At 36.1% G+C, this 12,796-nt stretch overlaps 1 protein-coding gene across 1 annotated transcript in view; it reads right to left on the reverse strand.

Moving 5' to 3' along the window:
* The window catches only part of RIT2 (Ras like without CAAX 2), a gene marked incomplete at both ends in the record, with an annotated part of 351,386 nt that overhangs the window by 243,185 nt on the left and 95,405 nt on the right, over nucleotides 1–12,796 (reverse strand). The window contains one exon of the mRNA XM_080919840.1: nucleotides 4,738–4,811. Coding sequence (XP_080775966.1) covers nucleotides 4,738–4,811 — 74 coding nt within the window. The remainder of the gene's footprint in view (nucleotides 1–4,737; nucleotides 4,812–12,796) is intronic.

The following is a 12,796-nucleotide window of genomic DNA, read 5'->3' on the forward strand; positions in this document are numbered from 1 at the left end:
TCAAGCATTGTGGCATTATTAAAAATGCTTCAGTAGTGTTCTTACCAGTCCCCTACAGAGATATAATTTCAGTTAAATCAACTGCATGGACCACCTCCTGAGTGAGCAGGTTTAATAATAGTGTAAAAGCCAACATATCACCATCTGCCTAGCTGTATGTAGTCCGCCTACGTTGGGCAACAGTTAATACCTGGCTTGACAAGTATGTAATGGTGTGTAGATTTAACGCCCTCAACACCCCCAAGTTTCTCAGTATTATCAGTCTCAAAGTCTCAGATTTGGTTCACTTTTCACCATTTTGTCCACAGATGTGTACTATTCTCTGTCTCCGTTTATACTGAGCAAATCCATTAATATGCTGCACTGATTGGCTCTGTGGAAACAGCATAGAACAAAGCAAGAAGCAATAAAGTTAAATTTTTTCTATATCACAAGTCTGTGTAGAAATGCGGACAGATCTGAGTTAAGCTAGATCTCATTGGCGCTGCTCGTAGGTTTAAGTCTGCTCCCTGGCTCAGTCTTTTCCCTAGTTCAAGAGCCATCTGAAACATGTTCTGCTCTGCTTTTGGGGGAATAACAAAACATCCGTAGGAGCTTCGCAGACAAGTTACCCACCCCCTGTAAAACTATATAGTATGTATTGATATTACCAAGCCTGTGATCTGTACAGAAGAGGAGAAACAACCTTTGTATTCAACAAATGAAGGAATCACATTCTATAAAACATATTTGTAATAGAGAATTTCAGTTATTTAGAATTGGTTATTCAAAGTAACTATTTGGGTAGATTAAGATTATTATAATTGAAAAAGACTCATTTGTTTGATGGGAATTTAGCATATTCTGTTTATCTCCAATTAGGCTTTCAGGTCCCCTGGAAATGAGCCTATTTTTCCCTACATAAAATGTCCCTTTGAATAATTGAGATAAATTTCCATTTTAATGTCCACGAAGTCTTTAGAAATTTCCCAACCAGTTCATTGTCCAAACTCCCTAGAAACAAATGAGTTATTTAACATACAATTTATAAGACAAAAATCAATTTTCAATTCTAGTGAATTACTCACTACCAACACTCTAATTTCTGTAGTCATTCATAAGTAACTATTCTAAAGAGATAAAAAAAATTAAACTTGCTTTAATATTTTTCTGGTGTTGGAATCAAACATAGCTTCTATATTTAAGTTTCAAGTTCAAAACCAATATAAGAAGGAAAACTATTGTTTAAACCCTAATGAGTTCTGCTGTAATCCAGAATTGGCTCTAATATTAAAATCAGAATTGTAAAAATGTTTCCTTTTTTGCCACTACAAAATTTGGAATGAATTATCTTTCCTCTAATGTTTTTAAAGATTTACTGATTTTCCTTTAATGTGTATATGTTGAGGGAGGTCTATTGACCATTTGCATTGTAAACACATGACCTATGACTGACTTCTGCTTTGCTGCATCTACTTCCTGCTTAGAAATACATAGGTGTGATGATTTGTATATGCTCAGCCCAGGGAGTGGCACTATTAGGAGTTATGGCCCTGTTGGAGTAGGTGTGTCACTGTGGGCATGGGCTTAACTCCCTCATCCTAGCTGCCTGGAAGTCAGTATTCTGCTAGCAGCCTTCAGAAGTTCTCTGCTCATTCTGCACCATGTCTTCCTGGATGTACCCATGTTCCTGCCTTGATGATAATGGACTGAACCTCTTAATCTGTATGCCAACGCCAATTAAATGTTCTTATAACCATGCTGTCTGTTCACAGCAGGAAAACCCTAAAATAGAAGTTGGCACCAGGTTTGGGGTCCTGATGTTTTAGGCCAGACCATGCTCTTGTTTGGAGGAATGTGGATTTGGGGACTTTGGATTTGAAAACAGTGGAATGCTTTAAATGGGTCTAATAGAATGTGGAAGACTTTGTTACTGAGAGAGATTCGAATTGTGCAGACCTGGCCCAAGAGGTTCAGTGGAGAATTTCCATAGGTGGACTAGAGACTGTTTCTGTGGTATTTTGTTGAAGAATGTGGCTACATTTTGCCCTTGTCTGAAGAGTCTACCTGAGGCTAAGGAGAAGAGACTCAGATTAATTGCCACTGACTAAAGAAGTCTCACAGACACCCATCATAGACTTGTTCTCTGGTTGAGTTTCATGAAGAGCACTTTAAACAAGCATAGAAAGCTGAAAAAGGAAAAATATAAAATATATGGTCCAAATATTAAAGGGGCACCATGAAGTGAAATAGAACTGTATCCTATGTTTATGGATACTAAATTGAATTAAGGGAGTGAGACCTTGGAGCAAGATCCTACCCAGCTAAGTTTAGATTTAGGCATGGTGATACACACCTTTAATCCCAGGAGATACAGCCAAGCAGATCTCTAAATTCAAGGACAGAGCAATTTCTAGGTGACAAAAAGCTTAAATCCAGGCATGGCAGTATATACTTTTAATCCCAGGAGACAAACATGCAGATCTCTGAGATCAAGGTCAATAAACAGAGCAAAATCCAGGACAGACAAACTTGGGCAGTGAAGGAGTTGGAAAACAGAAAGCTGGTGATAATGTAACAGAACAAGGGGCCGTGTTCCAGCTCCTGCAAACAGCAGAACTTGGCAGCTTTGGCTGTGTGGCTTTGCTTTAGAGTGAAAAATAGAAGTAATGATTGGGACAATTGATGCTGGTTAACTGGAGCTAAGAAGTTAGCGGTGATTAAGAAGAGACCGGTATCATTGAGGTGAAATCCTTTGGGAAGTGTTTTCTGAGAGAACATAGAAGCTGTGTTCCAGAGATAGCTAAGATTTTGCCTTTTGCTGCAGCTGTACTTGGTAATATATAAGAGACACCAGGCAGTGCTGGTTTTGAAGGCATAAAGGCATCATGAAGAACATCTGAGGATTGGCACTGTGAGAGATTATGGAAGACCACTGGTAAAAATGCATCCTCAGTTGAAGTAGATGGCCGAGGACTGAAGGGGTGATGTATAGGAGTTAAGATTTAGTACCACAAAGATAGACTGATAGGCTATTGGTGAAGCCTAGTTGCAGAGGAAAACCCAAGTACTAGAGATGCCAGTACCATTGGATGATCACAAAAAAACAGTAGCAGTGGAGTATCAACCTGAGCTTAGAGTGGGACAGAGGGTATGGCTGGAAAAGTGAAGCCAGCCCTTTGGAATCATGTGTGAATCCCAGACATTGAAACAAGAAGCTGAAACATTAATGTTGCCTAGGAGACTCCAAGATTTTTGAGATGCCAGAGCCATAGCTATCTGTTGAGGAAAGCTGCCAACAGGGAGAAAGAAGTGTGGTTCAGTCAACAAAGATTAAAAAAGGAGTTAGCAATCTAATAACTGCTTTGCTCTCCGACATGGAGATGCAGAGTCTGGATGTTGCTCAGCAGGTTTCCTGTCTTGCTTTAGAGATTACAGTTTAGTGACTGAATGAATCTCAGAAGAGACCTTGAAATATGGATTTTTAATATTGTTGAGATTGCTATAGATTATGGAGTCTTCAGAAGTTGGACTAAATGTATTTTTATTATGCCATGTGTTTGAACAAGTCTATGGAGGCCAAGGAGTGGAATGTGATAGTTTGCATATGCTTGGTCCAGGAAGTGGCACTATTAGGAGGTATGGCCTTGTTGGAGTTGGTGTTTCACTGTGGGCATGAGCTTAAGACCCTCATCCTAGCTGTTAGCAACCTTCAGAAAGTATGGAGCTCTCAGCTCCTCCTGCACCATGCCTGCCTGGATGCTGCCAGGCTCCTGCCTTGATGATAATGGACTGAACCTCTGAACTTGTAAGCCAGCCCTAGTTAAATGTTGTTTTTATAAGAGTTGCTTTGGTCATGGTATCTGCTCACAGCAGTAAAACTCTAGCAAAGACAATAATAGGTAAGCTTTGTTTTCTATTTAGTATACTCTTGAGGACAGCTGCCTGTCACAGAACAAGCGAATACATTTCTATTCACCATGGTTTCTGTTTTGTAATTATAAGTACCATTAGGCATATAGATCTCTTTATGTTTCATGGTTTGTCTGTGTGTTACATTGCATCAAAATCTTCGTATTTAATTCTTTCTAGTTACTCTCCTTATTTACAATTTATATGGATTGCAGCTGGCACTTAACATAAGAGTTTATTTTAACAATTATTTGAAAAGTATGAAGTTAAATAAAGCTTCCAGCCTCCTACACATCAAGAACTTTGGCATCTGGTATCTATGATGTATTTTCTCATAATTATTATAAAGTACCTTCATTCTGTTTACTTTCTTTTTATTTCTTGAAAATTATATACACTTTTGCCTCTCCTGATTCCAAATAGCATTTTTATATTTGCATAAGAGTAACAAACTATTTTCTTAATTTTATAAATCTCTTAACAATATTATATTTTAGTGTGCAATTTTATACTTTGACTATCAAGAAATTTTTAAATCTGATCACATTTTAAAGTCAATTCTTTCTCATCTTTAATCCTTGACTGATATTGCAAATGTGTTTTCCTGTTTAAAATGTTAAAGTCATTTCTATTGCATTCAGTGTGGATGAGGTTAAACAGAAACTTATCTGAGATTGCTAAGGTTTATTAAACATTTCTAGACAACAATTAAAAGAAAGAATCAGAAAGAGAATATGGAGGGTAATATGGGAGGTTCTGGGTGAAGAAAAAAGGAGAAATGATGTAATTATATTATAATTTTAAAATTAAATCTATTATTATTAAAAATAAAAGCACATTACCTACCTGACCAGCAGTGTCCAAGATGTCTAAGTAAGCAGGCTCGTTGTCAATCCTCACCTGGGTTTTATATGCGTCTTCTGAAAAGCATAGGAAAAATGTCTTGTTTACGTTTGTTCCATAGAAAAGCTGTGTTTAATTTAAAATTTTTTAAAAACGCTTTCTAGGTTACTAGCTGATGTACTGTTTATAAATAAATAATCAAGAAAACAAAGAATGTAACATGGTTAATAGTAAAACCTTTGAGTTTCTATGACTACAACACCAGGGCTTAAAAAATAGGTTGATGGTTAAGAGACCTTGTTCTTCCAAAAATCCCAATTTCTTTTTTCAGTGCTCTTGTGATGGCTTACAACCAACTGAAATTCCAGGTCCGTAGGATCTGATTCTTTCTTCTGATTTCTATGGGCACCAGAAACACACATAGTACAGATACATGCATGAAAGCAAAAACATTCTACACATAAAAATAAAATAAACATATCTAAATAAAAAACAAAAGTGCACATGGCAAAACATCATGATACCGGATCTGGCAATGCATGCTTACATATGTTACCATAGGCACAGGCCACAACACTATAGAAGCCTTTACATGTCTAATATTCAGAGCTGAGAAGATAGCTTTGATATTTTCTGAGAGAAGGAAGGCAAAAGAGTACCACATTTTCAGCACAGAAAAAATACAGTGTATATGCTCATAGATCATTGAATAAGAATAACTAATGTGTTCGCCTGGGTCTGAAGCTCTGGAAAGGCCTCTAAATGTCTTCCTTTATTTACATCCATGTGTGTTCTTATGGTACGTAATCCACAACACATACTGCAGCATGTTTAACTGTAACAGTGGGTTTATGAGATCTATCCATTCCTGGACCCCGAGGTCGCATATTCCCAAAGGTCATACTTTGCCCTGTTCACTGTTTACGTTGTAAAGAAGGGGCCAACAGAGCCGTTGACAAAAGCTTTTACGAGGTCACATTGTAGACACTGATAATTATCATGCTGCTGTTTTTAAACCACAACCAGACAAATGAATTATTTTAAAATGTCTTTATTCATAGAGCAGAAATGATCTACCACAAGAGGTAATGTTTTCAATTTGCATTCTGGGACCCACACACAAATTATAAGCTTGTTTGTTCTAGGAGATAGGAAGACACTCATGTTCCCTCAATCACACATGTGTGTGATAGACAGAACCCAAAACACACTCAATGTGTGAGCAATCATAAGATTTTTTTGATTATCACATTGCTCCCTTTTCAGTCAGTTTCTCTCTTATAATGAGAGTATCTATGAGGTTACTGGCTATTTTTGGAAGGTATACAAGGTTAATTTTTCAGTGTCCCAAGAAAGAAATGGTTACTCTGGGGAGGGTTCTATGAAGTCAGGATCACAAGCAAGCCTCAGATTTCATGTTTATTTAAACGTAAAGCCCAGTGAAATAGCCTCCTGAGGCTGAGGTGCTGAGTAAGACTGGGATGCTCTGTGTGATCATCAGATGCTGTGACAAGCCAGCAAAGACCCGGGATGCACAGTAAACAGGAGCCTCTTTTGAGATCAGAAATCCTCTTCAGAAAGAATAAATAGAAACAGGCTGCAAACTAAAATCACAGAGCTGAGACTTTTTATTCCTCTGTGTTTTAAGACATACCTATCCATGAATACATTCTAGTATGGGAAATCTGGGTCATCTTCCTGGCCTGAATAGACTAAAGCCTTTCATTTCTTCTCTATAAACAACCTCTCTTTCAGGCTTTCAGTTGCCATTCACCCACTCCCTTTGAGGCTTCCCATGCTGAAACATACTGTCAGAAACACTCTGTTGAATGCATATAAACACTTGCCTGACTTTCAACCATCTGCCTATACTACTAATCCTGAAGTGAGCTCATTTATCTTCCCAAGCAAATGGCTACATGTACATAATGCTTCTTCAGGCAGAAATCATCACCGCTGCATGCAACATTCTTTGCACAGAAAAGCACAATAGAATTGTGCTCATGGAAACACTACCACCTTAAAATGCATCTTAAATCTGGAATATTTAGCCAATATCTCTTCCTGACTCTCCTTCTACAGCAGGATTTTATAAACTAAAACAATAAAGACCAATATTAAAGCATTTAATCTATCACAGTGAAGGTAAGCTGTGTTGGCCAGCTACTTATCATGTTTGTAAGGTATAAATAACTATAACCTACAAGGCTCGACAGGGTAGCACATGTAATAGTGTGTTGGAAACAAGAAAGCAAAAATCAAATTCAAGAAAAACTATAATATGAATTTTTAGCCAAACTATACAAAACATAAAGCACATCTGCTATTTCTTTTTTTTTATTTGATATATTATTTATTTACATTTTAAATGCTATCCCCTTTCCTGGTTCCTCTCTCTCCAATCCCCCTTCCACTTGCTTCTATGAGGATGCCCCCCCTGCCGCCCACCCACTCCCAACTAAACACCCTGGAATTACCCTACACTGAGTAAACAAGCTTTCACAGGACCAAGGGCTTCTCCTCCTGTTGATGCCTGATAAGGCCATCCTCTGCTACATATGTGGCTGGAGCCATGGGTCCCCCCCATATGTACGCTTTGGTTGGTAGTTTAATCCCTGAGAGCTCTCAGGGAAAGGGGGGTCTGGTTGATTGATATTTTTGTTCTTCCTATGAGGTTATAAACCCCTTCACCTCCTTTAGTCTTTTCTCTAAATCCTCCATTGGGGTCCCAGAGCGAAATCTGATGGTTAGCTACAAGCATCTTAATCAACAAGGCTCTGGCAGAGCCTCTGAGAAGGCATCCATATCAAGCTCCTGTCAGCAAGCACTTCTTGGCATCAGCAATAGAGACTGGTTTTGGTGACTGCATATGGGGTGGTTCCCCAGGTGGGGCAGTCTCTGAAAACCCTTTCCTTCAGTTTCTGCTACACTCTTTCTCACTGTAACTGATAAGTTTTGGATAAGGTACCATGAGGTGCTGAGAAGAAGGTATAGTCTTTTGTTTTGGAATGAAATTCTTTATAAATATCTGTTACATTCATTTGGTTTATAACTTCTGTTAGTTTCACTGTGTCTCCGTTTAGTTTCTGTTTCCATGATCTATACATTGATGAGAGTGGGGTGTTGAAGTCTCCCACAATTATTGTGTGTGGTTTAATGTGTGCTTTGAACCTTAGTAAAGTTTCTTTTATAAAGTGGGTGCCCTTGCATTTTGACCATAGATGTTCAGAATTTGAGAGTTCATCTTTGTAGATATTTTTTAATAAGTATGATGTGTCCTTTCTTATCTTTTTTGATAAGTTTTGGTTGAAAGTCAATTTTATTCACTATTATAATGGCTACTCCAGCTTGTTTCTTGGGACCATTTGTTTGGAAATTTTTTTTTCTAGCCTTTTACACTGAGGTGGTACCTGTCTTTGTCACTGAGATGTGTTTTCTCTATACAGCAAAATGCTGGGTCCTTGCTTATGTATCCACTCTGTTAGTGTATGTCTTTTTATTGGAAAATAGAGTCCACTGATGTTAAGAGATATTAAGAAATAATGATTGTTGTTTGCTGTTATTTTGTTGTTAGATGTGGAATTATGTTTGTGGGGGTATATTATTTTGAGTTTGTTAAAAGATTACTTTCTTGCTTTTCCTAGAGAGTAGTTTCTCTCCTTGTGTTGGAGTTTTCTATCATTATCATTTTTAGGGCTGGATTTGTGCAAAGATATTGTGTAAATTTGGTTTTGTCATGGAACAACTTTGTTTTTCCACCTATGTTAATTGAGAGTTTTGCTGGGTATAGTAATCTGGGCTGGCATTTGTATTCTCTTAGGGTTTGTATAAAATCTTCCCCAGAATCTTCTGGCTTTCAGAGTCTCTGGTGAGAAGTCTGGTGTGATTCTGATAGGTCTGCCTTAATATGTTACTTGACCTTTTTTCCTTATTGCTTTTAATATTTTTTCTTTGTTTTGTGCATTTGATGTTTTAATTATTATGTGACAAGAGGAAATTCTTTTCTGTTCCAGCCTATTTTGAGTTCTGTATGCTTCTTGTATATTTATGGCCATCTTTTTTTTTTCTAGGTTGGGAAAGTTTTCTTCTATAATTTTGTTGAAGATATTTACTTTCCCTTTAAGCTGGAAATTTTTGCTCTTTTCTATACCTATTATTCTTAGGTTTGATTTTTTTTCATTGTTTCCTGGATTTTTTGGATGTTTTGGGTTAGGAGTTTTCTTGCATTTTGCATTTTTTTTACTGCTGTGTCAATGTTTTTTATGGTATCTTCTGCACCTGAAATTCTCTCTGCTCTCTTGCATTTTTTTGGTGATGCTTGCCTTTATGACTCCTGATCTTTTTAGATTTTCTATCTTCAGGTTTGTCTCCCTTTCTGATTACTTTATTCTTTCTATTTTCATTTTTAGATCCTGGGTGGTTTTGTTAAATTCCTTTACCTATTTGGTTGTGTTTTCCTATAATTCTTTAAGGGATGTTTGTGTTTCCTCTTTAAGTGCTTTTACCTTTTACCTGTGTTCTCTTGATTTTCTTTAAGGGAGTTATTTATGTTTTTCTTAAAGTCCTCTATTATCATCATGAGATGTGATTTTAAATTTGAATCTTGCTTTTCTGGTGTGTTTCCAAGTCTTTCTGTAGTAGGAGATCTGGATTATGATGATGCCAATTTCTGTTGCTTAGGTTCTTGTACTTGCCTCTCACCATCTGGTCATCTCTGGTGTTAGTTGGACTGCTGTCTCTAACTGGAGCCTGTCTGTCCTGTGAGCCTGTGAGCCTGTGATGTTAGGTGTGTCAGTACTCCTGGGAGACCAGCTCTCTCTGGGCTAAGATAAGGCAGAATTTAACAGGATATATTTTCAATAATCATCAAATTTATTGTTTTGGCTAATGTAAAAACATAAAATTCTAGAAAATAGATCTTTTAACTCTTTGCTAAAAATGTGTATTTATTTAAGTAATTTAAAAATATTTTAGTTATAAATATTGAGGTAATATAAAGCAATTAAATATGTAATAGAGAACAAAGAAGAAAATATTATTGAATTTTTACTATATTATTTTAACATATTATAACACTTGAATACTCCTTACAGGATTTACAGCTCAAACCAAATTATGTAGTTGATAATATTTCACTGAAACTTTTTCTACAACTTTAGGCCTGTATGTTTTTCCAAGATAACAATTGTTGACCCAATATTTTTTAAAGACAATAAATAATACAAAGACTTAACTAAGATGATTTGAGACCATTTTTACAGATCTTCTTATATAAGTATTGTGTGTTGTGCATGTGAAAAAATGTGTATATATGCATATTCCATGCACATATACATATAGAGATTAGAAATACTTGGAAATGCACAGTACAGACTCTTCTGTCCTGATTAAACCCAGCTGATTGAGTTGATATAAGCCTGTATTTTCATCAACATGCTTATCAATATTAAATTCAGTGCACATCTGGGTATCTAGTATGTACTTCATACTCTGATGGACATAATGTCTACAATATTGAAAAGTAAGTCGTCAGCTGTGTCTAGTCATATGGAATATAAAATGCATTAAAATAAGTAGACAATTACACTATTCCTTGCTAACTGTCCCATGCTAAACTTTTATAGGTACATTTATTTAGATAGAAAGCAACGAGCACAGGTGGGATTCACTGCTGAGCTTGGCTTAGTCCTCAAAGGCTTCACACAGAAAGACAGAAGCTTGAGGCTTCAGGAAGAAAGAGAGTAAATTCTTTAAACTTTGGTGCACCCCTTATTCTGAAAATAAACATTCAGTAAAATATTCAGGACATTTAAGGTTATTGGCTGTGAAAAGGGATTCTGAAAGCAAGCTTGGTTTAATGTATACAATACATAATAATGAAAAAAGGACAACCTTCCCTACCATTGAAACTTCTCTCGCAATGCTGCCATGAAGGTCTGAACCCTGGATATCACAGAAACAATGAGGCAGCTTGTATTGTTTTCCCATATTGTAACAGTGGAAAAGGAATATGGCTTATTAGATCTGTGAGGATTATATCTGAGGTGCACATCAGTTGAAATGTTTTCCCTAAACATAAAGATAAGCTCCTGTAGGGGAATTAGGAAATATCCAGATTCACCTGCTGATATCTGGAAGATGCCCTGCTGATGATGTGATGTCTGATGATAGTAGATGGCCACACACCAAGAGGGTCTGACCAAAGGTCTTTGGTAAATAGCAGATTTGACACTATGCCCCTGTCCCTGTTCTATACTTGACACTAATATCAGACTCAATGTGTTAACATCATCCAACTAGAGTGAAAGACTACCAATATATTGGAATGTTCGAAAGTTGACTTGTGGGTAATATTCTGAAGTAAGACTTCTCTCACCAAAGGCAAAATTAAGTTATTACTCTACAAAAATTGACTTTAAGAGGTTCTACCAGACACACTGGGCTTAAACACAAATTATTTCTTCATATAAATAAAGACCAACTTTATAGTAAGTCTCAAATACTTAAAGACTTTTCAGCTTGGTTTGATGTGGTTACAAAGTTCCCATAATGCCCACCAATAAAATCTGAGGATAAAATTGCAAGCCATGTTATGGTATAGGCTATATAGAACAACAAAAGTTTGTATCCAGAGCAAGGAGAACATTCAAACAAACCACTAAAAGATGAAAACGTCTCCAGAGAAAAGTAGGAAAAATATTGAGGGCTTTATTTTCTTTCTTAGAGTAGAAATTATTATATTTGCCAACTTTTGTGCATGTATTTATTTTCTATTATGATTCGTATTATAATATTGTAGACATGAGACATTAATTTTTATATTCATTGCATTATTTAATTATTTTTATATCATGATGAAAAATTGTTACACAAATAAGAAAATAAAAATCAGTTATATAATTTTTCCAATTTAAAATTTTATAAATACAGAAAATACAAAGATATATCATTTAGATAAAGAAATTTATTATTTATTCATAATATTTTTTCCAGTTTCTAATGTCTATGCCAATTCAATTTCAGGTACTGATAACTTTTTGATATTTAGTATTTGCATTGAGTAAACAATCCAATAATGTTAATCAATATGTTCTATGGAGATAGAATATGAAATAATATCGAAGATCTGTTATGTCCCCAAACATTTTCTCATTGGCGCAATGTGATTTCCCAAAGTCCACCCTGGTTCTTAAGTCCTTCTAAGATAAGCACCTTAATTTTCAGTAAAATTACAAATGAAGTAAAAAATTAACATACTATTGACCATAAGCATCTTACCCTAAGATTACTCTTGACAAGATGAGCTGTCAGAAGAGAAAGTAGACTGCAGCCCTGAGGGAATGATTAGCAGGAATCATGGGACTGGGTGGGAAAGGGCCAGCCTTGAATGTAGACACAGTATTCAGTGAATATATGAGGTAGAGAGGGCACATAGTCACCCAGACCTGAGAGAAGAAAGGTGGAATCAGCATCCTGACCTATTCTCAGAGAGGAGGAGCTCAATCATTTCCTTCTAATTTCCTTCTCAAACAGATTAGAAAAGTGAAGTGGTTTTATGTGTTAGTATCAAGAGAGCTACAGCAACTGAATACCAGGTATACTAACCCAAAATAAATTTATCATAGAGGAACATTACACAAGTAATTCTATACGTCTGTGAAGTTTCAGAATCCTTAAATTACTAGCTTCTCTAAGTGGTGTAGAAATAAAATTTCTACAAATGGAAGAACAATTTTTTACCCCTTTTTTGTTGTTTGTTTGTTTGTTTCTTGAACATAAGCTAAAGTGGCATTTCAAAACATTTCCAAAAAGGCAGATTTTTTTTGAAGACCTTGTTGAGATGCAAATCTTAGTTGAGGAGAGCTGAATTGGTAATCTACATTTTAATAAGCTACCAAGCTGTGCACAAATCCAGAAGCATGCTACAATAGATACTGAGATAATAAAAATCTGCAAACAAGCCAAAAGCACAAAGAAACAAGTAAATAAGATGAAAGCAAAGACCTAAGAACTTGGGCTAGTATGCAAAACCAGCTATGAAAGGGGAAGGAATAAGAATACA

The sequence above is a fragment of the Micromys minutus genome (assembly GCF_963924665.1).
Source record: "Micromys minutus genome assembly, chromosome: 8".
NCBI classification, from domain to species: domain Eukaryota; kingdom Metazoa; phylum Chordata; class Mammalia; order Rodentia; family Muridae; genus Micromys; species Micromys minutus.